General features: G+C 43.5%; 1 protein-coding gene and 1 long non-coding RNA gene across 8 annotated transcripts in view; one reads left to right on the top strand and one right to left on the bottom strand.

The window, feature by feature from the left end:
• Window positions 1-14,816: 14,816 nt before the first annotated feature.
• On the bottom strand, window positions 14,817-23,907 carry LOC145539355 (uncharacterized). The gene is made up of 4 exons (XR_014077736.1): window positions 23,681-23,907; window positions 23,386-23,561; window positions 22,874-22,972; window positions 14,817-14,947 (listed from the first exon to the last, which is right to left on the bottom strand). It is a non-coding gene; the product is annotated as an uncharacterized LOC145539355 (long non-coding RNA).
• Window positions 23,908-24,037: 130 nt separating this feature from the next.
• Window positions 24,038-25,822, top strand: part of ANKRD28 (ankyrin repeat domain 28) — a 199,941-nt gene continuing 198,156 nt past the window's right edge. For 6 of the 7 annotated variants that reach the window (XM_081573252.1, XM_081573248.1, XM_081573247.1 and 3 more), the window contains exon 1: window positions 24,038-24,403. In XM_081573252.1, the coding sequence (XP_081429378.1) occupies window positions 24,377-24,403 (27 nt within the window). In that variant the 5' untranslated portion in view covers window positions 24,038-24,376. Of the gene's footprint in view, window positions 24,404-24,587; window positions 24,776-25,822 lie in introns of those variants that run through there. The other variant, XM_081573262.1, reaches the window with a different exon arrangement.

The following is a 25,822-nucleotide window of genomic DNA, read 5'->3' as shown; positions in this document are numbered from 1 at the left end:
TGACAACATAATGAACCTTCATGAACCAACTGTCCAGATTCAATAACTTTCAACTCATAGCCAATTTGGTTTAATCTGTAATTTCACCCACCTAACCGATCCATATAATTCTTTTGAAGTGACTCCCAGTGTCACATGATTTCAGCTATACAAAATATCAATGTGTATCTCAAATATATGATGACTGTTTTAAGATGATAACCACACTTTCATTATCACACCTACATAACAAATTCTTAATATTGCTGAATATTCAATCCATGTTTTCATTTTCCCATTGTCTCATAAACTTTTAATTATTCAAATCAGAATACAAATAGGCTCATAAATTATAATTGGCTCATATGCTCTTACATCCCTCTTTTTAATCACCAGTTTTCTATTCCATCTCCCTTTAAAAAACTATTTATTTATTGAAAAAACTGGGTCAGCTGTTTCGTAATGTTTCCCACAGTCTGGAGTTTGCAGATTATATTCCTGTGGTATCCTTGACCCTACCTCTTCTCTTCCCTAATAGGCAATAATTTCTTTTGAAAATGTTACATTTTATCCTTCCATTAAAAGAATAATTACACAGTATCATAACATACCACACACACGTTTCTGCACAGTAGTTCAGAGGTGGTTCAGTGTCCTTTTTTACAGTTGCCTAGTACTCCATCACATGGATGCTACATAGCTTATTCATCCAGTCCCCTACGGATAGATATTTGAGGTGTTTGAAGTTTGATGCTATTGCAAATAGTGCTGAAATGAACAGCCAGTATATCTCTTTGTATTTTTTCCAGGATATCTTTGGAACTGATTCCTAGAAGGGACACAGTTGAGACAAGAGATAATTGCATCTGTAGTTTTGCTAGAAATTGAAGGCACTCTGCTTTTAAATACAATGTGTTTCTAGAAGTTGTGCCATAAAATAGATCCTGGAACAGATTCTAGTTTAGCTATCTGTTGCTAAATAACAAATAACTCTCAAAAGCAGTGGCTTAAAACAGCCCCATTTATTATTTTTCACGACTGTGCAATTTGAGGGGGTTCCTTTGTCTGCTGCATTTGGTTGGCTGGGACAGCTTGGCTGGGCTGGAGAATCCAAGATGGCTTGATTCATGTTTCACACCTCAGCTGCAGAGGCTGGGATGGCTGGACGCTGGCTGGGCTTCTCTCTCTCCCTGTGGTTTCACATCATTCAGAATTAACAAGCTTCTTAAACCTGGTGTCTAGATCCCAAGGCATTAAAATTGAAAGTTGCAAGGGCTCTCCAGTCCCAGACCCCAAAGTCATAGGATGTTATTTCGGTTTCTGTTGAGTATGTCTCAAGGCCACCGGATTCAAGGGGAAGGGGAACAAACTCTGTCTGTTGTTGGGAGGGGAATTACATACACAGAGATGAAAGAAAACTGTTTTTTAATGAATTGACTTGGCTGGGCTGGATCTTAGTTGTAGCACGCAGGACCTTTCATCGTGGCGCACAGACTCTCAAGTTGCAGCTCGTGGGCTTCGTTGCTCTGCAGCATGTGGGATCTTAGTTCCCTGACGAGGGATCAAATCTGCTTCCTTTGCATTGCAAAGCAGATTCTTAACCACTGGACTACCAGGAACGTCCCAGCCATCTTTGCAGACAGTTTACCACAGATCATAACAGGATTATATGCTTTAGACAGACCACAGACACGTGCCCTGTTCTGACCTACTTCAGCCTCAGCTGACTCGGTGGAAAGGGTCCATTAGGGCGGTGAAAAGTGAAACACTGTTTTATACTGCAGTTCAGTGTGTATAGTGGTAAAACCCCAGAGGGCCCCAAGTGGAGATAACATGTGTCAGGCGAAAGGGAGGAAGCCCTCCTCTGAGGCAGGGCACTTGATCTAGGCCTAGACCTAACCCTATCAACAGCTACGGTATTCATTCATTCTACCTGTGCTTATTCAAGAACACAGCTCCAGGCTCCAAGAGCACAGTGGTGGGGGCCAGTGGTTAGGACTCTGCGTCCAATGCAGGGGCTTTTGTCTTTCGACTCCTCTCTTTCTAACACCCCACATGCCATCAGTCAGCTTGCCCTGTTGTCCTGCCTTCAGAACAGATCTCAAATTAAACTTCTCCACACTCCTCCCGCGCACCAGGTCTCCATAACCTCTCAGCTTCTAACAGAGCTCCCGCTTCCCCTCACGCGTCCCTGGGTCTACTCCCTCTGCAACTGCCAGAGTAAACTTCTAAAACGAAAAGTGAGGTCACAGAATGTCCCTCCTTAAAACCCTCCAATGGCTTACCACAGTAAAGAAATAAGAATTCAAACTTTAACTCTCTGATCTTACAAGGCCCGGATTATTCTAAGCCCCTGACGTGGACTTCAGCCTCACCTTCTGTTACACTCTCCTGTCCTTGCAGCATTCCAGCCACAATAGCCTCCTTTATGTGTCTTGAACATGCTGCCTCCTTGGAACATGGCTCTTTCCCCTCCATCTCTGTGTACTAAAAATTCATTTTCGAGGTCTCACTTTCCAGACAACCCCAGCTAAAGGAGCCCATAGTTAAAATTCACTAACTAGGGCAAGAGGCTTTTATTCATCATTGTATCCTTTGGCTCTAGTTACCAGAACCTAGTAAGGCATGAACTGTTATCTTGTCTTACAGGCTTCATAGTATTGATTATTCTCTGAAAAATACCTTATTCATTTTCTTATTATGTTCCTCTCTCCCATTCCGTATACACTGGCAAAGGGAGAAAGGACAGGGCTCTCAGCTATTTTGCTCTCTACAATACTTCTCGCCCTTATAATGGGGCCTAGCACGCAACTGGATCTCAATGAACATCTGTTAACTGTACGAGTGAACGTGCTTGCATGCATCAAAAAACACAGGAGTCACATTAAAGTTATAAAGGAAGAATCTGCTCTAGAAGAAAAGCTGTTTCTGTCCCCTTCACCTCAATTATATCCTTCTAAACCTTGACCTCCAATCCCACCTCAAGGTTATCCTGATGTCAAGGGTTATTGAACCCGTTCATTACATTTTCCATCAGGGAAATGCCTGTCAACCTAATCACCCTAAAGTGACATACAGTTCCTAGAGGGCAACAGACCTCTTTGCTTCCTATAAAAATGCATCCCTTCAAGGTTGTGTGAAATGTAGATGTTCCAGTGATGGGTTCTAATGGTATTTTCTTTGGTCTTTGACATAAGCAATCATGACCTAGCCAGAACCAAACAGACATAATGGGAAGAAAAACACAACTCTGCGTAAGTGGAGGGAAACAAGGGCGGATGAGGGTACCTTCTCTGCACCCCGTGTGTGTGTGTGTGTGCACGCTTCATCACTCAGCCATGTCTGATTCTTTGTAACCCCATGGACTGTAGCCCCCAGGCTCCTCTCTCCATTGGATTTTCCAGGCAAGAATACTGGAGTGGGTTGCCATTGCTTCCTCCAAGGGATCTTCCTAACCCAGGAACTGAATCTGAATCTTCTGTATCTCCTGCAATGCAGGTGGATTCTTTACCTGCTGAGCCATCCAGGAAGCCCCCTCTGCACCCCAAATGGACTAACAAACAATGAACCTGATTCAGCCTGCTGCTGGGCAAATTCTTCATGCTTCTATTTCCTCTTCCTGTAACATCTAAACAATCACACTTATTCCTCTAACTTCCTTAGGATAGCTGTACTACTTTATATCACAGAATGTTAGACCCTGCGGTCTCTTGGGAATAATTTAATCCATATCCCAATGTAGAAACCAAGGCCAGGTGAGATCAAGTGATTGACCCCAGCTCACAGCTACCTGGGCTTCCCTGGTGGCTCAGATGATAAAGAATCTGCCTGCAATGCAGGAGACCCGGGTTTGATCCCTGGATCAGGAAGATCCCCTGGAGAAGGGAATGGCTCCCCACTCCAGTATTCTTGTCTGGAGAAGTCTATGGACAGAGGAGCCTGGCGGGCTATAGTTCGTGAGGTCACCAAGAGTCGAACATGACTGAGTGACAAACACTTTCACTTTCACAGCTCATTATTGGCAGGGCTGGAACCAGGGCTCCAATCTCCAGAGCCCTGAGTCACTGTTCTTTCTGCTTCCACATACTGCAACGCTTGCCCTGTTGTTTAGCTTCTTACAGGTGTATGCATCATCATCGTGTTAGCTCATACAATTCTTGAGAACAGTGATAATTTGTCTCTCCCACAATGTTAGTCGTATATGAAGAAATACTTATTAAATGAAGGAATAGTCTGCCACCAGTCCAGAGCACCTGCCACCCCTCCCTGTCGCAATCCTTAGTAACTTTCTGCTTACCCGTCCCCCATCATTCATGGACCAGTTTAGCACCTGCCTGTCTTTGTCTCCACCTGACTCCAGCTTGTCTTGGTGACTTTGACAAGCTCATAAATGACCCATCTGACACTCTGGTCACTCAGTTTCCCGAATACCTCTCCTCCAGTGACCCTTTCCCCCATCCTCAGCCACCCATTCCCATGTTTGCATAACTCTAAACCTCGACTTTAAGCACTTCACTACTTGACCGCCGCCCCCTGTCTCCTAGTTCACGTATTCTAATACCTGTACTTGGAATCCACCGTCCACCCACGTCAGCAGCTCTGTCCTTAGCCGCATTCATTTTTCACTGTCCTTCCTCTCCTCACTCTCTTCTTCATCCAGCCTCCTCTCCCTGGACCACCACTGTCTTCTCTTCTCTGGGTGCATCTACTTGTTGTCTATCGAGCTTGCCCAGAAAAACTACAATCCTGGTTAAAGCCAGTGCTCTGCCTACTTTGTCCTTACACCCAAGAAGTGGAACAAACCTGGTTAAAGCAGTCATAACTGTGACCTTATTTAAACTTATGATCATCAATTACAGGAGGGCCCTGGGCAGGGCCAAGTAACTTTGTTTCCTTTGTCTACCCTCCCTCAGTCTTCTAGACTCCCTATGCCCAGTTCTCACTCTTACCTGAAACTCTCATCTACTGAGACACTGTGAAGAAAAAAAACTAAAGAGAGAGCTAACAGCATCTTGTCCAATTATCTCATCTTCTCTACTCTCCCAACCTCCACGCTGCAAGATGGATGAAGTATCTGTGCTCTTAATTAAGGCTCCACTTTCTGTTTAGACAATTTTCCATGTGTCTCACATTGCTTTTGTTTCAGGCTGTCTTATTAAGGATGTTTTGTACAGTGGATAGCTTTGGGGATAGGAACAGTATCTGCCTTTGGAACCAACATCAGGGAAGCTTCCTGACCTCTGTAATAAAGATAATGTCCCTCTCTGGAGCAAAGGACAGGCATGTTTGTGTGTACATGCTCAGTCACTTCAGTCATGACCTACTCTTTGAGACCTTATGGACTATAGTCTGTCAGGGTCCTCTGTCCATGGGATTCTCCAGGAAGAAATACTGGAGTGAGTTCCCATGCCCTCCTCCAGGGGATCTTCTTGACCCAGGGATTGAACCTGGGTCTCCTGCATTGCAGGCAGATTCTTTACTGCTGAACCACCAAGAAGCTCACAGGCATGTTTACTGTTCCATATAAAAGATTCAGGTTCACTGAGTTCATATTTCCTTACTTGTATGGAAATATTTCATTACATGCATGTGCATGTGATTTTTGTCCTGTATTCTATTAATACAGTATATTACATTCATTGATTTTCATATGTTAAACTACCTGCATTCCTGAAATAAGTCCAATTGAGTCATGGTGTGTATATATATATATATACATACATATATATATAAAGTATATTTTAATGTTGATGTTGAACTCTGATATTTTGATAATATAAAAATAATTTGATATTTTCAGATGTTAAACTAACCTTGCATTCCTGAAGTAAACCCAACTTGGTCATGGTATATATATCCCCTGCCTTGTCATGGTGAAGGGGCTTATGAATGAAGCTACGAGCCATGCTCTGCAGGGTCACCCAAGATGGACGGGTCATAGCTGAGAGTTTTGACAGAATGTGATCCATTGGAGGAGGGAATGGTAAACCACCCCAGTATACTTGGGAGAAGGCTATGGCACCCCACTCCAGTACTCTTGCCTGAAAAATCCCATGGACGGAGGAGCCTGGTAGGCTGCAGTCCATGGGGCTGCTAAGAGTTGGACACGACTGAGCAACTTCACTTTCACTTTTCACTTTCATGCATTGGAGAAGGAAATGGCAACCCACTCCACTGTCCTTGCCTGGAGAATCCCAGGGATGGGGGAATCTGGTGGGCTGCCGTCTATGGGGTCGCACAGAGTCGGACACGACTGAAGCGACTTAGCAGCAGCAGCAGCCAGTATACTTGCCGTGAGAACACCGCAAACTGTATAAAAGGTCAAAAAGACAAGACACTGAAAGACGAGTCCCCCAGGTCTGAAGGTGTCCAGTATGCTACTGGGGAAGAGCAGAGGAGAGTTCACGTAAGAATAAACACAACATCACAGGAATCAGCAAACGAAAATGGACGGGAATGAGTGAATTTAATTCAGAGGACCATTACATCTACTACTGTGGGGAAGAATTCCTTAGAAGAAATGGAGTAGCCCTCGTAATCAACAGTCCAAAATACAGGACTTGGGTGCAACCTCAAAAAGGACAGAATGATCTTGGTTCATTTCCAAGGCAAGCCATTCAACATTACAGTAATCCGAGTCTAGGCCCCTACCACCAATGCCGAAGAAACTGAACTTGATCAATTCTATGAGGACCTAGAAGACCTCTTAGAACTAACAACAAAAAGAGATGTTCTATTCATCATCTGGGATTGGAATGCAAAAGTAGGAAATCAAGATATCTCTGGAGTAACAGGCAAGTCTGGCCTTGGATAACAAAATGAAGCAGGGCAAAGGCTAACTGAATTCTGCCAAGAGAATGCACTAGTCGTAGCAAATACTATTTTTCAACACAAGAGACAGTTTTACACATGGACATCATCAAATGGTCAATACCGAAATCAAATCGATTACATTCTTTGTAGCTGAAGATGGAGAAGTTGTATTCACTCAGCAAAAACAAGACCTGGAGCTGACTGTGGCCCAGATCATCAGCTTCTTATAGCACAATTCAGGCTTAAACTAAGGAAATCCTGGAAAACACTAGGCTAGCCAGGTATGACTTAAATCAAATCCCGTATGAATTCACAGTAGAGATAACGAATAGATTCAAGGGACTAGATTTAGATAACAGTGTGCCTGAAGAATGATGGACAGATACCTATAACACTGTACAGGAGGTGGTGAACAAAACCATACCAAAGGAAAACAAAAGCAAGAAGGCGAAATGGTTATCTGAGGAGGTTTTACAAATAGTGGAAGAACAAAGAAAAGCAAAAAGCAAGGGAAAGAGGGAATCCAATTAAATGCAGAGTTTCAAAGAATAGCTAGGAGAAACAAGAAGGCCTTCTTCAATGAACAGTGTTTCATATTAGAAGAAAACAACAAAGGGGGAAAGACCAGACATCTCTTCAGGAAAATTGGAAACATCAAGGGAGCATTCCACCCAAAGATGGGCACAATAAAGAATAAATACGGTAGAGACCTAGTAGATGCTGAAGAGATCAAGAAGAGATGGGAAGAATACAAGTAAGAACTCGATAAAAAAGATCGTAATGAATTGGATTACTACAATGGTGTGGTTAGTCACCCAGAGCCAGACATTCTAGAGTACGAGTCAAGTAGGCCTTGGAAAGCACTCTTGTTAATAAAGCTAGTGGATGCGATGAAATTCCAGCAGAACTGTTCAAATCCCTAAAGGATGATGCCATCAATGTTTTGCATTCATTATGTCAGCAAATCTGGAAGACCCAGCAGTGGCCACAGGACTGGAAAAGGTCAATCGTCATCCCAATTCCCAAGAAGGGTAGTACCAAAGAATGTGCTAACCATCGGACAATTGCACTCATCTCCCATGCTAGTAAGGTCATGCTTAAAATCTTGCATGCAAGGCTTCAGTATTATGCGAATCAAGAACTTCCAGATATCCAAGTTGGGTTCAGAAAAGTAAGAGGAACTAGAGATCAAATTGCCAACATTCGCTAGATGATAAAGAAAGTAAGGGAATCTCAGAAAGACATCTACTTCTGTTTCACTGACTACGCTAAAGCCTTTGAGTGAGATCATGACAAACTGTGGAAAGCTCTTAGAGAGATGGGAATACCAGACCATCTTACCTGTCTCCTGAAAAACCTGTATGCAGGTCTAGAAGCAACAGTTAGAACCCTGTATGGAACAATTGATTGGTTTGAGATCAAGAAAGGAGTATGGCAGGGCTGTCTGCTATCACCCTGTTTGTTTAATCTATATGCTGAGCACATTATGAGGAATGCCAGACTTGATGAGTTACAAGCAGGAATCAAGATAGGTGGCAGGAACATCAGTAACCTCAGATATGCAGATGATACTTCTCTAATGGTAGAAAATGAAGAGGATCTAAAGAGGCTGTTGATGATGGTGGAGGAAGAGAGTGAAAGAGCCAGCGTAAGACTATATATTAAAAAACTAAGATCATGGCATCCAGTCCCATTACTACATGGCAAATAGAAAAGGAAAAGGTGGAAGTAGTGACAGATTTGCTCTTCTTGGGATTGGAAATCACTGCAGATGGCGACTGCAGCCATGACATCAGAAGACGATTGCTTCTTGGCAGGAAAGCAATGACAAACCTATACGGTGTGTTGAAAAGCAGAGACATTACTGTGCTGACAAAGGTCTGTATAGTCAAGGCTATGGTCTTCCCAGTGGTCATGTAAGGTTGTGAGAGCTGGGCAGTAAAGAAGGTAGAACGCCAAAGAATTGATGCCTTCAAACTGTAGTGCTGGAGAAGACTCCTAAAAGTCCCTTGGACAGCAAGGAGATCAAACCAGTCAATCTTAAGAGAGATCAACCCTGAATATTCACTGGAAGGACTGATGCTAAAGCAGAAGCTCAGTATTTTGGTCATCTGATGCTTTTGAACTGCGGTGCTGGAGAAGACTCTTGAGAGTCCCTTGGACTGCAAGGAGATCCAATCAATCCATCCTAAAGGAGATCAATCCTGGGTGTTCATTGGAAGGACTGATGTTGAAGCTGAAACTCCAATACTTTGGCCACCTCATGTGAAGAGTTGACTCATTGGAAAAGACCCTAATGCTGGGTAGGATTGGGGGCAGGAGGAGAAAGGGACGACAGAGGATGAGATGGTTGGATGGCATCACCGACTCGATGGACATGGGTTTGGGTAGACTCCGGGAGTTGGTGATGGACAGAGAGGCCTGGCGTGCTGCAATTCATGGGGTCGCAAAGAGTTGGACACGACTGAGCGACTGAACTGAACTGAACTGAACTGACGCAAACAGACGACTCATTGGAAAAGTCCCTGATGCTGGGAAATATCTCCTGCTTCTGTTAGGTCCATAGCATTTCTATCTTTTATTGTGTCCATCTTTGCATGAAATATTTCCTTGTACCTCTAATTTTCTTGAAGAGATCTCTAGTCTTTCCCATTCTATTGTTTTCCTCTATTTCTTTGCACTGATCACTGAGGAAGGCTTTCTTATCTCTCCTTGCTATTCTTTGGAACTCTGCATTCAAATGCATTCCTTTTTTCCTTTGCCTTTTGCTTCTCTTCTTTTCTCAGCTGTTTGTAAGGCCTCCTCAGACAATCATTTTGCCTTTTTGCACTTTTCTTGGGAATGGTCTTGATCATTGCCTCCTGTATAACATCATGAACCGCTGTTGGTAGTTCTTCAGGCACTCTGTCTATCAGATCTAATCCCTTGAATCTATTTGTCTCTTCCACTGAATAATCGTAAGGGATTTGATTTAGGTCATACCTGAAAGGTCTAGTGGTTTTCCCTACTTTCTAAAATTTAAGTCTGAATTTGACAATAAGGAGTTCATGATCTGAGCCACAGTCAGCTCCCGGTCTTGTTTTTGCTGACTGTATAGAGCTTCTCCATCTCTGGCTGCAAAGAATATAATCAATATGATTTTGGTATTGACCATCCGGTGATGTCCATGTGTAGAGTCATGTCTTGTGTTGTTGGAAGAGGGTGTTTGCTATGACCAGTGCGTTTTCTTGGCAAAACTCTGTTAGCCTGTGCCCTGCTTCATTTTGTACTCCAAGGCCAAACTTGCCTGTTACTCCAGTTATCTCTTGACTTCCTACTTTTGCATTCCAGTCCCCTGTGATGAAAAGGACATCTTTTTTGAGTGTTAGTTCTAGAAACTCTTGTAGGTCTTCATAGAACTATTCAACTTCAGCTTCTTCAGCATTACTGGTCAGGGCATAGACTTGGATTACTGTAATATTGAATGGTTTGCCTTGGAAACAAACAGACCATTCTGTCATTTTTGAGACTGCACCCAAGTACTGCATTTCGGACTCTTTTGTTGACCGTGAGGGCTACTCCATTTCTTCTAAGGGATTCTTGCCCACAGTAGTAGATATAATGGTCATCTGAATTAAATTCACCCATTCTGGTCCATTTTTGTTCACTGATTCCTAAAACGTCAATGTTCACTCTTGCCATCTCCTGTTTGACCACATCCAATTTGCCTTGATTCATGGACCTGATATTCTGGCTTCCTACGCAATACTGTTCTTTACAGCATCGGACTTCACTTCCATCACCAGTCACTGTTTCTGCTTTGGCTTAGCCTCTTCATTCCTTCTGGAGCTATTTCTCTGCTCTTCTGCAGTAGCATATCGGGCACCTACCGGCCTGGGGAGTTTATCTTTCAGTGTCATATCTTTTTGCCTTTTCATATTGTTCATGGGGTTCTCAAGGCAAGAATACTGAAGTGGTTTGCCATTCCCTTCTCCAGTGGACCACATTTTGTCAGAACTCTCCACCACGACCTGTCTGTCTTGGGTGGTTCATGGTCCACAGGGTTGGTAAGAGTTGGACACAACTGGGCGAATGAACAACATATACATATACCGTGCTTAGTTGCTCAGTCATATCTGACTGTTTGGGACCCTTTGGACTGTAGCCCACCAAGCTTCCCTGTCCATAGGATTTTCCAGGCAAGAATACTGGAGTGGCTTGCCATTTCCTCCTCCAGGGGATCTTCCTGACTCAGGGATCAAACCTGCATCTCCTGTGTCTCCTGAATTGCAGGTGGATTCTTTGCCCACTGAGCCATCAGGGAAACCATATATATATATATGAAATTATATATTATATATATAATTTTTATGTATTATAAATACATATATATATTAATGTTGAGCTTGATTTGACATTTTGTTAAGAATTTTTTAATATTTGTCCATGAAGAATTGTTCTGTAGCTTTTTATTTTTCTTCTTGTGATGTCTTTGTCTGGCTATGGTATTGGGGGTAACACTGGTCTCAAAAACTGGAAAGTGTTCTCTTTTTTGCCTTCTGAAAGAGTTTATGAAAGGATAGTACTATTCCTTCTTTAAACATTTGATAGAATTCATTGGGAAAGCCAACTAGGGGAGAGATTCTGTTTGTGATGTTTTAAATAACTAATTCAATACATTGCTGTTTTTGTTCAGTTGCTTAGTCTTGTCTGATTCTGTGACCCCAAGGACTGCAGCATGACAGTCCTCCTTATCCTTCACTATCTCTCAAAGTTCGCTTAAACCCATGTCCACTGAGTCGGTGATGCCATCCAACCATCTCATCCTCTGTTGCCCACTTCTCCTCCTGCCTCAATTTTTCCCAGCATCAGGGTCTTTTCCAGTGAGTTGGCTCTCCGCATCAGGTGGGCAAAGTATCGGAGCTTCAGCATCAGCCCTTCCAATGAATAGTCAAGTCCAATTTCCTTTAGTATTGACTGGTTTGACTCCTTGCCATCTAAGGGACTTCAAAAGTCTTCTCCAGCACCACATTCAAAAGCAATTAAAATTCTTTGCTTGTAGGTTTAGTCAAATATTCTATTTCTTCTTGAGTTGGTTTTGTGTACTTCCAGAAATTTGTTCACTTAATCCAATTTTAATTTGTTGGCATCAAGTTGTCAATAATATTCCCTTGTTTAATTGCTCAGTCATGTCTGACTCTTTTGTGACCCCATGGACTATAGCTCCCCAGGCTCCTCTGTCCATGGGATTTCCCAGGCAAGAATACTAGAATGAGTTGCCATTTTGTCCTCCATATAATACGCCCTTACAATACTTTTAATTTCTGTAGGGTTAGTAGCAATACCCTTTGTTATTCCTGATGTTGATAATCAGTGCATTTTCTCTTGTTTCTTTAATCAGTCTAGTTAGTTCAGTTCAGTTGCTCAGTCGTATCCGACTCTTTGCGACCCCATGAATTGCAGCACACCAGGCCTCCCTGTCCATCACCAACTCCCAGAGTCTACCCAAACCCGTGCCCATCGAGTCAGTGATGCCATCCAGCCATCTCATCCTCTGTCGTCCCCTGCTCGTCCTGCCCCCAATCCTTCCCAGTATCAGGGTCTTTTCCAATGAGTCAACTCTTCGCATGAGGTGGCCAAAGTATTGGAGTTTCAGCTTCAACATCAGTCCTTCCAATGAACACTCAGGACTGATCTCCTTTAGGATGGACTGGCTGGATCTTCTTGCAGTCCAAGGGACTCTGAAGAGTCTTCTCCAACACCACAGTTCAAAAGCATCAATTCTTCGGTGCTCAGGTTTCTTCACCGTCCAACTCTCACATCCATACATGACCACTGGAAAAACCATAGCCTTGACTAGACGGACCTTTGTTGGCAAAGTAATGTCTCTGCTTTTAAATATGCTATCTAGGTTGGTCATAACTTTCGTTCCAAGGAGTAAGCGTCTTTTAATTTCATGGCTGCAATCATCATCAGCAGTGATTTTGGAGCCCAGAAAAATAAAGTCTGATACTGTTTCCACTGTTTCCCCATCTATTTGCCATGAAGTGATGGGACCAGATGCCATGATCTTAGTTTTCTGAATGTTGAACTTTAAGCCAACTATTTTACTCGCCTCTTTCCCTTTCATCAAGAGGCTCTTTAGTTCTTCGCTTTCTGCCATAAGGGTGGGGTCATCTGTATATCTGTATGCATGTCAGGAAACAACAGTTAGAACTGGACATGGAACAACAGACTGGTTCCAAATAGGAAATGGAGCACATCAAGGCTGTATATTGTCACCCTGCTTATTTAACTTATATGCAGAGTACATCATGAGAAACGCTGGGCTGGAAGAAGCACAAGGTGGAATCAAGATTGCCGGGAGAAATATCAATAACCTCAGATATGCAGTCTAGTTAAGGATTTGCCAATTTTGTTGACCTTTTCAAAGAACCCGATTAAAATTTTTTTGTCTATTTTTTTTCTTTTATAATATTATCGTTTCACTCCTCCTTGCTTTGGGTTTCTTTTGCTCTTTGTTTTCTAGTTTTTTTAGGGGGAAGCTTAGATTTTTTATTTAAGACCTTTTTTCTTTCTGATATAGGAATCTAAAGCTATATACTTCACTCTAAGGACTGTTATAGATCCATCCCATAACTTTTGATATGTTGTGTTTTTGTTTTCATTCAGTCCAACTTATTCAATTTCCCTTACAATTTCTTCTTTAACTCATTGGTTATCTGGCAGGGTGTTGCTTCCAAATTTGTGGTGTTTTCTCAGATTTATCTGTGATGGATCTCTAATTTCATTGTGATCAGAGGATATACTCTGTATACATTCAATATTCTTTACTTTATTGGAACTTATTTTGGACTCCAGTATATGGTCTATCCTAGAAAATGTTCCATGTGCACTTGAAAAAAATGTGTATATTGCAATTATTGAGTGGAGTGTTCTATAAATACTAGTTAATACAAGTTGATTGATAGTGTTGTTAAAGTCTTCTAAAGTTGTACTATCAGTTATTTAAAGTAGGTTGTTGAAATTTCTGTTATTGTCTGTTTCTCCTTTCATTTCTGCTGGGTTTCATACATTTTGGGAGTTGGTTCTTAGGTGTATATATATTTATCATTATTACATCTTCTAGATATTTCAACCTTTTATCAAAATGTCTTCAGTAAGACCATATTGTTTATCCATTCCATGAATAATAGCTTACATAGCTCAACCCAACCTCCCACTCCAACCATCCTCCAAAATCCTCCTCCTAGCAACCATAAGTCTGTTTTCCATGTCTATGAGTCTGTTTTTGTTTTGCAAATAGGTTCATTTGTGTTATATATTAGATTCCACATATAGGTGATATCACATGGTATTTGTCTCTCTCTGACTTATTTCACTTGGTATGATAATCTCTAGGTCTATCCATGTTACTGCAGATGGCAGTATCCATTCTTTTTTATGGCTGAGTAGTATTCCATTGTATATATGTCCATACCTTCTTCATCCATTCATCTGTTGATGGATGTTTAGATTGCCTCCATGTCTGGGCTGTTGTGAATTGTGCTTCTGTGAACACAGAAGTGCATGTATCTCTTTGAATTACCATTTTGTCTGGATATATGCCCAGGAGTCGGATTGCTGATCATACCATAATTCTATCTTCAGTTTTCTAAGGAACCTCAGTACTGTTTTCTGTAGTGGCTGTACCCACTCACATTCTCTTGTGTCTGTTTTTTACACATTGTATCTTTTCCATCCTTTACATCTACTTATATCCTTGAATTTCAGTGTGTCTCTTGCTGACCTGTGACACAGAGTTAGATCCTGCTATTTTATTCTGCCTGATAAAATCTGCCTTTTCAGTAGGGTGTTCAGTCCAATCACATTTAATGTGCTTATTGATATAGTCACCCTTTCTTTTGCCATTTTCTACATCTCATGCCTTTTTTACTCCAGTGAAGTAATGAAATCATGAAGTGCCAATATATCTGTAAACTACTCAAACAATTCTCACCAAATAAAATATGCACAATACAGAAAAACAGAAGAAAGGATTCATATTTCTGTCATTCAAAACTTTATTTAATGTTGCAGTCTAATTTTTTTTATGGTCTTCCCTGGTGGCTCAGTGGTAAAGAAACCTCCTGACAATGCAGGAGATGCAGGCTTGATCCTTGGGTCAGAAGATCCCCTGGAGAAGAAATGGCAACACACTCTAGTATTCTTGCCTGGGAAACCAATGGACAGAAGAGCCCGGTGGGCTACAGTTCATGGGGTCACAAGAGAGATATGACTAAGTGACTAAACAACAACAAATATTTTCTTCGAGAGTTAAAACAATTTTTTTTTGTTGTTCAGATATCTGTTTTTGGTTTTTTAGAGTTTATATCAAACTCTGGATACAACTGTATATTTTTACCTCTGGCAGTCTGTTATATGCATTTTTCATGTATTTCAACCATAGCGGAACAATTACCGGCAGAGAGATAATTGAAGCAGTTAAGCAGAGACACCCTCAGAAGAGCGTGTGACTCAATGAAATGGCTCCCAGGGCCCTGCTGTTGCAGTAGCTGCCCTTGTCAAAGAACTGGACAGGCCCAAGGTTGCTCTGGAAGACAGGATGACAGCAGCCCTTGGTCATCACCAGTCTTGGTTACACTTGGTTCTCAGTTTCTTTCTTTGTGAAACATAACACATAAAAGGCATTTTTTCCTGTATGTTGGTAAAGTCTACATGTAAAAATGGCTGTATTTAGTGTCTTGGAGAAGTAGCATGAACTATCTTTTCCTGTAGATTATGGTATCTCGCATGGTATGAAGCTTATTGATTATTTTAATGGTTTGTCTGCTTGTCTATTAGTTTTAAATGGTACATCTGCCAAGTTCTCTAAGAAGTCCCATTAAATTTTGCTTTATGTGGTTAAGTGCACACAAGTTTATGAACATATCATGGGGGATAGTTCCTTTCATGATTCCTACTAATCACCTCTTTATCTCAATTAATCCTTGCTTAAATTATATCTGGTATTAACGTTATTAGAGGAACAATTTTTTGGTTAGTATTTTCTTGGTATATAGTTTTAATTAATTGCCTTTCCTCAAACTTCTTCTATGTTCTAACCATGTATCTTGCAAACAGCATATAGCTGGGTTTCTTTATTTAAAAATCCAGTCTGAATGATTTGTTCTGTTGTTGTTGCTTTTGGGGATCCAATTGGCACAGACGGTAAAGAAACTGCCTGCAAAGCAGAAGACCTGGGTTTGATCCCTGGGTCGGGAAGATCCCCTGGAGAAGGGAATGGCAACCCACTTCAGTATCCTGTCTGGAAAATCCCATGGACAGAGAAGCCTGGTAAGCTATAGTCCATGGGGTCGCAAAGAGTTGGACACAACTGAGGGACTTTTTCTTTTTGGTGTTGTTCCTTTTTAAAAGACAGGCCTAAACCATATATAATTTTTGTGATTAACAATATATTTGGACTTCTTTCTACAATCTTACTGGAGTTTCCTATTTATCATAATTTTAGTTTGCTTTTTTTTTTCTTTCTTGTCTGCTAACCTGGACTTTTCTCTAGGTCATTTTATTTTTCTCTCTCTATAGGTTTAGAAGGTACACATTCTATTTCTCTTATTTTGGTGAATCTCCTTCTAGGTTTAGTAAGTATATCACTGGTGGACCCTGTCATATTCACGGCTGCCATAACCTTTTAAATAGCCTTTTATATTTGGGATGATTCCCTGGTAATAGATACCTACTCCCCAGTATAAAATTGAGAACTCAAATTCCTTGCCTCCCTTACAGCTAGGATGCAGGCCTATAACATTAGCCCTCTACCCGGAAGAACAAATGGAAATGGGAGGATGTAAGGATATAAGCTCTGCACGTGGCTCCCATTGTCCTGGTGTAGGAAGAGGCCAACATCCAGTTTGTGGAGGTGGCAGTGACCGCAGGACTAAGTTTCTGACCCAGAACTGGCATTGATGCTGACGGCAGGAGCAGAGGAGGAGAAGCTGGGCCCCTAGCATTTGCTGCTTGTTGGGAACAGCAGCAGTATCCTTATCACACCAGCTATATTACATGGTTTAGAGCACTTTTTCGAGAAGCTCAGCCCAAGCTTGTTTTTTCAGCTCTCCCAGTGAGTCTGGGAGCTGCCGAAGGTCAATTTAAGAAATTCTTGCTTGGATTTTATTGTTCGAAATGAAAAACTTTTACTAATGTAGTAGCTTGTCAAAGTCTAAAATTTAAGACTACCTCACTCCTTCTGAATAAAAAAAGTCATGTTTAACTCACAAGTCCTTTCTGCCATCATCTACCACATTTTGGCTTCCCTAGTGGCTCAGTTGGGAAAGAACCTGCTTGCAATGCAGGAGACCCTGGGTGGGGAAGATCTCCTGGAGAAGGGAATGGCAACCCACTCCAGTATTCTTGCTTGGAGAATTCCATGGACAAAGGAGCCAGGCTGGTTACAATACATGGAATTGCAAGGAGTCAGACAGTCACACAGTGCGACTAACTTTCTTCACCACATTTTGAAGGGCTAATAACTTATGGTTTAGCTAGGAATAGAGTTCTAGATTCTCAGTTATGCACTCTCGATACACTGAAGATATTTTCAATGTCTTCTGTAGCCAATTGTTGCTAATAAATTTGCTAACAGGATGGCTGTCATTCCTTTTAAATAAGTTCACTTTTCTCAGTGGTATCTTTGAACATTTCTTACTTGGTAAGAAAGACCAAGTCGTTGGTATTCTCTAATTTCACTATTATGTATGGGTCTCAATTAAAAAAAAATTACGCCACTTGAGCCTAAGCATCTTCCTTTGATCTGATAACTCATTTCTCATTAAGTCTGACAAATTCTCACACATTATTGCTATGGAGACTGCTTCTCCTTCATACTTTATTTCCCCATCTCCAGAAACTCTTTCATATGTCTATGAGGTCTTCTAATTCTATGCTCTAGGTCCCTGAACATACCTTTGCTGCTTTGGCAGTTTCTTTTATGTATTTCCCATATATTTCAGGTTCATCATAAAAATCATTTTATAATATAAGGATTATCTGCTCAAAAGTTATCAGTAGCTGTCTATCTCCTACAACATAAACTAGGAAGCTTTTGGCTTTCCAGGTCCTTGTATATCCAGGCCCTGCTAAGGGCACACCCTATCTTTGGGCCCCAGTATCCTAACCCTAAAAGGTTACTGAAAAATTTAAAGGACATAATCCATGTAAAGCACTGGTAAATACCCACCACACTGTAGCACAGCCAGTAAACTTGGGTGTGGTTGCCTAGCTCACAACCATTACCCGGGTGGTCACATCTACATGCTATCTTTCCTTCCATCATTTTAGACATGAATTCTGGATGTGGTCCACTGGAGAAGGGAACGGCAAACCACTTCAGCATTCTTGCCTTGAGAATCCCATAAACAATATGAAAATGAAAATGCAAAAAGATATGACACTGAAAGATAAACCCCCTAGACCAGTAGGTGCCCAATATGCTACTGCAGAAGAGTGGAGAAATAGCTCCAGAAGGAATGAAGAGGTTAAGCCAAAGCAGAAACAATGCCCAGTTGTAGATGTAACTGGTGATGGAAGTAAAGTCTGATGCTGTAAAGAATAATACTGCATATGAACCCAGAATGTTAGGTCCGTGAATAAAGGCAAATTGGAAGTGGTCAAATAGGTGACCAAGAGTGAACACTGACATGTTAGGAATCAGTGAACAAAAATGGACCGGAATGGGTGAATTTAATTCAGATGACCATTATATCTACTACTGTGGGCAAGAATCCCTTAGAAGAAATGGAGTAGCCCTCACAGTCAACAAAGGAGTCCGAAATGCAGTACTTGGGTGCAGTCTCAAAAATGACAGAATGGTCTGTTTGTTTCCAAGGCAAACCATTCAATATTACAGTAATCCAAGTCTATGCCCTGACCAGTAATGCTGAAGAAGCTGAAGTTGAACAGTTCTATGAAGACCTACAAGATCTTCTAGAGCTAACACTCAAAAAAGATGTCTTTTTCATCATAGGGGACTGGAATGCAAAAGTAGGAAGTCAAGAGATAACTGGAGTAACAGGCAAGTTTGGCCTTGGAGTACAAAATGAAGCAGGGCACAGGCTAACAGAGTTTTGCCAAGAGAACATACTGGTCATAGCAAACACCCTCTTCCAAGAACAAAAGAGACAACTCTACACACGTACGTCATCGGATGGTCAACACCGAAATCAGACTGATTATATTCTTTGCAGCCAAAGATGGAGAAGCTCTATACGGTCAGCATAAACAAGACTAGGAGCTGACTGTGGCACAGATCGTGAACTCCTTATTGCCAAATTCAGACTTAAATTTAAGAAAGTAGGGAAAACCACAAGACCTTTCAGGTATGACCTAAATCAAATCCCTTACGATTATTCAGTGGAAGAGACAAATAGATTCAAGGGATTAGATCTGATAGACAGAGTCCCTGAAGAACTAGGGACAGAGGTTTGTAGCACTGAAAAGAGGCTGTGATCAACACCATCCCCAAGAAAAAGAAATGCAAAAAGGCAAAATGGCTGTCTGAGGAGGTCTCACAAATAGCTGAGAAAAGAAAAGAAGCTAAAGGCAAAGGAGAAAAGGTAAACCATACCCATGTGAATGCAGAGTTCCCAAGAATAGCAAGGAGAGATAAGAAAGCCTTCCTCAGTGATCAATGCAAAGAAATAGAGAAAAACAACAGAATGGGAAAGACTAGAGATCTCTTCAAGAACATTAGAGGTACAAGGAAATATTTCATGCAAAGACGGGCACAATAAAGGACAGAAACGGTATGGACCTAACAGAAGCAGAAGATACTAAGAAAAGGTGGCAAGAATACACAAAAGAACTATACAAACAAGATCTTAATGAGCCAGATAACCACGATGGTGTGATCACTTACCTAGAGCCAGACATCCTGGAATGTGAAGCCAAGTGGGCCTTAGCAAGCATCAGTACGAACAAAGCTAGTAGAGGTGATAGAATTCCAGTTGAGCTATTTCAGATCCTAAAAGATGATGCTGTGAAAAGTGTTGCACTCAATATGCCAGCAAATTTGGAAAACTCAGCACTGGCCACAGGACTGGAAAAAGGTCAGTTTTCATTCCAATCCCAAAGAAAGACAATGCCAAAGAATGTTCAAACTACCACACAATTGCACTCATTTCACACGTTAGCAAAGTAATACTCAAAATTCTCCAAGCCAGGCTTCAACAGTACGTGAACCGTGAACATCCAGATGTTCAAGCTGGATTTAGAAAAGGCAGAGGAACCAGAGATGGAATTGCCAACATCCACTGGAGCACTGAAAAAGCAACCGAGTTCCAGAAAAACATCTACCTCTACTTCATTGACTACTCCAAAGCCTTTCACTGTGTGGATCACAACAAACTGGGGGAAATCCTTAAAGAGATGGGAATATCAGACTATCTTACAAGCGCCCTGCGAAATCTGTATGCAGGTCAAGAAGCAACAGATAGAATTGGACATGGAACAACAGACTGGTTCCATATTGGGAAAGGAGTCTGTCAAGGCTGTATATTTTTACCTTGCTTATTTAACTTACATGCAGAGTATATCATGCGAAATGCTGGGCTGGATGAAACACAATCTGGAATCAAGATTTCCTGGAGAAACATCAATATACTCAGATATGCAGATGATACCACAGAAAGCGAAGAGGAACTAAAGAGCCTCTAGATGGAAGTGAAAGAGGAGAGTGAAAAAGCTGGCTTAAAACTCAACATTCAAAAAACTAAAATCATGGCATCTGGTACCATCACTTCATGGCAAATAGATGGGGAAACATTGGAAACAGTGACAGACTTGATTTTCTTGGGCTCCAAACCATGACTGCACCCTTGAAATTAGGAGACACTTGCTTCTTGGAAGAAAAGCTTTGACAAATTTAGACAGCATATTAAAAAACAGAGACGTTACTTTGCCAACAAAGGTCTGTACAGTCAAAGCTATGGTTTTTCCAGTAGTCTTGTATGGATGTGAGAGCTGGACCATAAAGAAGGCTGAGCGCCAAAGAAATGATGCTTTTGAATTGTGGTGTTGGAGAAAACTCTTGAGAGTCCCTTGGACTGCAAGGAGATCCAACCAGTCCATCCTAAAGGAAATCAGTCCTGAATATTCATTAGAAGGACTGATGCTGAGGCTGAAGCTCCAAGCCACCTGAAAGGAAGAGCCAACTCACTGGAAAATATCCTTATGCTGGGAAAGATTGAAGGCAGTAGGAGAAGGGGACGAAAGAGGATGAGATGGTTGGATGGCATTACTAACTCAGTGGTCATGAGTTTGAGTAAAGTCTGGGAGATGGTGAAGGACAGGGAAGCCTGGTGTGCTGCAGTCCATGGGGTTGCAACAAGTTGGTCACTACTGAGCAACTGAACAACAACTAGAAGGAAGCTGTCATCAATTCTCAGATCCTGCTTGTTGTAGTAATTGGCTGAAGCATGGGCACAGGAGTCTAGCCTAACTTATTAGTTATTTCTTGATACTTCTAAAGTTGGAGGTTTCCTTTATGACTGCAGAGTACTTAAGATGTGAGTTCAGAGGCTGGCTGCAGTAAAGGAGAATGGAAAGTGACAGTTAGAAAAGGATGGGGTGATAAGAGTTGGAGAGAGGTTACTGATACCATTCTAGTTCCTGGCTTCATCGGCTTTGATTACAGAAGACTTTTCAATACTATAGATTCCTTTACTATTCGAATATTTTATATATATAGGCTGGAATAACCTTATAATAAGATATAAAAATTATTGTCAGAATTTGAATATAACCCTTATTTAATCCTATTGCTAAATTACATAGATTTCTTATTCCTGTTTTTCAGAATGAAAAATGTTAGCCTCTATCCAGGTGATGGAAATGTAGTTGCTACAATAATAACATTAAATTTGAATGGTTCTGCAGAGTTCCCACAGCCTTTCATATCATTATCTTATTTGATTGTATGAGATGTATAGGCCAGATAATGTTATGCTTAGTTTTCACAAATGGTGAAATTAAGACACAAATTAAATGGTGGTTGGGGGGAGGAAGGTTAGATCTGACCTGGATATTAAGCATTATCTATCAGGAGAGTTTGGAGCCCTCCATCTGCAAGGTTGTCGGGGATGGTGACTTATAAAATACTTTCATTAACTATTATTAATTAGAAAACTTCAGAAGAACCCTGAAAACTTTCATTAGCTCAAGCCTAACATCTATTAAAATGCATCTTTGGTCCATGATTTTTGTTCACATTCTCAAAGGCATTTGTTTTCCCAAAAGTGAATCTTTGCCTTGTTTCTAATCAAGTTCTTGTTGTGCTTTTAAATTCTAGAACTTAAACTAAGAAGAGAGATTATTGGGAGTGGGTTCCTGGGAGAGGGTGATGTATTAATTCCTGGCTAGACATCCACAGGGCTTAATAGGCTTGTGTATGAATGAGAGTAAATTCTTACACTCCTGGACTAAGAACTCTCTAGTGGACACACCACATGGGTAACTGTTTATAAAAGCAACTTTTGAACCAAAGTACTCCAGTCATATCACAGCATATCTGTTTTGGAGAACTCAAGTGTTTCCACCATATTAACTCCTTCACCTTCACTGAACTGAAAGGAGAGACTGGGTGGCAAACAGTATCCCTATTTAATGTGCAGGAGTTGATGAAGGGGCGAGAGGTACTGAGGATGCAAAGCAAGAGCTGTTTGGTTTCATCATGAGTGTTACCTCGCAGATGTGCAAATCCCTTCATTTTAAGTAGGAAATATAATTTATGATGAGAAACGTCATTAGATAAGAAATTGTATAGAATCGAAGCTTTGGTATGTCAAAGAATATTGGAAGGATCAGGCCATTAATCAGTGGTGCTCTTCGTTTTGCACTCTGATATTTTCCTTTTTTTATGGAGCTAAAAGAAGCTTTCTGTAACAAGACACTGACATTCCTGGCATAGGTTCCCTTTTCTGCTGATTGCCATTAGACCAAAATCGATCCTCTAAATAAGTCTGTCCCAAGAGACACAACTGATGCAGGAAACAGAGAACTTTCAAAAACCAAGCCTGACGTCACACATTTGTGTTCTAACCATCTGTACCTTTCATTAACCGAGGGCTGGAGTCGCCCGGGCGGACAGACACAGGCGCACAGCAGTCTTCTCCCACACAAGCCTGGAATGGCAACAGAGTGCGGCTGCCTAAGAAAGAAAAGCCGTTTCAGAGCTGTGGGGTGGCGTGGGGGCGTGTTTAGCAGGGTGAGGGAGTCATTTCTCTCCTCCTCCATCCAAGGATGCATCCAGCACATCTTTTTTTTTTTTTTTAATTGATTTCTCTTGAGTGGGAGGCAAAACCCTTCAGATGAGAAAGAAGAAAGAAGGCGAAAAAAAAAGAAAAATGCAAGCCAGGCAGGAGGCTTTGGGGGGAGAGAACCATCATCGCCTTGCTTCGGATTGGAACTGTGGGCTAGAAAGACTCGGGGGTCCACAGCCAGTTTGGCTGCAGAGATGCTGCCGTTCCGCCCAGAAGGCTGGCGGCGGCGTCCCCTCCCCCGCCCACAGGTGCTGCGCCCCCCGGGGGAGAGAGCCATCCCCAGCCGCCCCCCATTTCTAACCTCCTCAGGTGCCGAGGGCCGAGGGTCGGAGAGAGCTCCTTCTCCTTCGACGTGTCAGACTCGGCCAGTTCGCTCGGCCCCTTCCCTCCGGCCTCTGCCCTCCTGCGCGGCCCCCCGAGGGGGGACAGCCGCCTCCCGGGGACCACCTCTCAGCCCGCTCCCTCGGGTAGTGCACCCTGAGGAAGCCCAGACGCACAGACGTGAGAGCCGGCTTGGCCCCGCGCCCTCACCGCTCCCGGGAAGGCGGCAGCACCCGAGGGCCCCCCCTCCCCTCACGCCCTTTCCGGCCCCTCACCCCGTCCCCGCAGCCTCCTCAAGCTTTGCGAGGGGGGCGGGCGTCTGCCCGGCTCCCCTCACGCGCAAGCCCCGGGGCAGTCACTGAGGGAGCCGGGACCCGCACCCCAGGCCGGGCTCCGCCCCCCGCGCCCCGGGAACCTGGCCGCCCCTCCCCCGGCTCCGCGCGGCTCTTTCTCACACCCGCCCCCCGCCCGGCGCTCGCGGCTCCGCGCCCACCCTCGCCGCTTCCTGCCCGGCCCCGCCCCGTCCGGGAGGCGGGGCCCCGGGCGAGCGCGGCGGCGTGGCCAATGGGCGCCCGGCTTACTCTGGCCTCTCCCCCGCGCGGCCGCCAATCGCGGCGGGCGGTGGTGGTAATATTGTGGAGTGGAGTTTGGATGCCGCGGCGGCCGCGGGCTGGAGCGGCGGGGCCGCGGGGGCCGCTCGACTGTGTCGGGAGAAGGGGGCGTGAGGCGGCGGCGGCTGAGGAGGCGGCGGACGGGGGAGAGGAAGAAAGGAGGCAAGAGGGCGGGGAGTCCTCGCGGAGGAGGTGAGACCCTCCGGTTCCTCACCTCTCCGCGGCGGCGGCAGCTGGAGGCGGGCAGGCGGCGCCGCCCCCCTGCCCGCGGACTCCTCAGCGCACTGCCGCCGACCTGCCGGCTCCGGGCGCGGGAGAGGCTCCTGAGGCGGCAGCGCTGCCCGAGCGGCGGCGACCGCCATGGCGTTCCTCAAACTCCGCGACCAGGTAGGCGAGGGGCGGCGGGCCCCGGGCATGTGAGGGAAGGTTGCGGGGCGGGGGCGCCGGCGGGGCGGGCCGCGGGGCGCCCGCTGGGCTGGGCGGCGCGAGACCGGCGCGGGCGCCCCGGGGGTCGCTGGGGCCCGCCTGTCAGAGCCGCGCGGCCCGGGGGAGCCCACGTGCCACCGCCTCCGGCCGCCGCCGCCGCCGCCTGAGGGGCGGGTCCGCGCTCGCGCCGGGCGCCCGCGTCCGAGTCGGCGCCTTCGCTCCTCCAGGTGAGTGAGGCCCGGGCCTAACAGGTGGCTTCCCGCCGCCCGGGCCGGGCGCCGCCCGCCGCCAGGACCGCGGGTCACGACCTTGCTCGCCTGTTGGCGTCGCCGGGTAAGTTGGAGGCCGCCTCTCCGGGTCAAAGGAGGTTGATTTTTTTTTTTTCCGCTCAAGGACTAAGTTATTCAGCGTGCAAGTTCCCAGACTCATTTTCTTCTGACGTTTTGTGCACCATCTTGGTTACTTTTCTCGGCTCAGGAAGAGCGGGTTCACAAACACTTGAAGTGTGGGAAACAGTCGTGACACTCTTAGATGGAGGATGTACTTATGTGTCTAGGGACGAAATCGCCACGATATCGGAATGATTTGTCTACCTTAAAACGTTGAACAATGGGTAGCACGACTCTAGGCAATGCAAACACTTGAAATCTCCTCTGAAGGAAAAGGGAAATGAACGTGTGAAATACACCGAGTCGCAGTAGGCTTATTCGTGCTGAGAATTTGGTTTTTTGCCATTTGTTTTTCTGAACAGAAGGTATTGAGCAGATTTAAAGGGAAGGTAGTTGGATGCATTGGGAAACTGTTTCAGAAGTGAATTCCCCTTTCGAAAAACGGTGGGGTAAAACTTGAGATGTAGTTTTCAATATTGTCTCTTAGCAAATATTGTACCTTAAAATTTGCATCTAAGTAGTGTCATGTCATTAGTGACTTTTCTGTGGAGGCCGATGGTTGAACTTGTGTATGTATCATTTAGTATCAGGAAGGTTTTAGTTGGTGTTAACGTCATCAGGACTTGATACTTTGAAAAACTCTAGCGTTTAGTCAAGTTTTTACATTGTATTTCAAATCGTTGAACCGCGTTGTCCAATAAGATAGCCAGTAGCCACATGTGGCAACTTAAATTTAAATTAACTTTAATTTTAAATAAAGTAAATTCATTTCTTCATTCCTGCTAGCCACATTTCAAGTGTCCCATACCCGGTGTGGCTCTTGACTGTGGTATTGCACAGCACGGATGTGGAGCAACTATATCATCAAAAAATTCTATGGGGCAGCACTATTAAAGAATAACAGGTAAAGCATAAACCAATTCCTGCTAATTACTGTACAGTTAATTCATGTTATGCTCTTAATGGTGTGAAACTCTGATCTAGGTACTCC

The sequence above is a fragment of the Giraffa tippelskirchi genome, chromosome 2, assembly GCF_054371585.1.
Source record: "Giraffa tippelskirchi isolate mGirTip1 chromosome 2, T2T-mGirTip1v1.2.pri, whole genome shotgun sequence".
In the NCBI taxonomy this organism is placed as follows: Eukaryota; Metazoa; Chordata; class Mammalia; order Artiodactyla; family Giraffidae; genus Giraffa; species Giraffa tippelskirchi.
The sequence above is the reverse complement of the archived record's forward strand: the minus strand, read 5'-3'. Positions and strand labels throughout refer to the sequence as shown.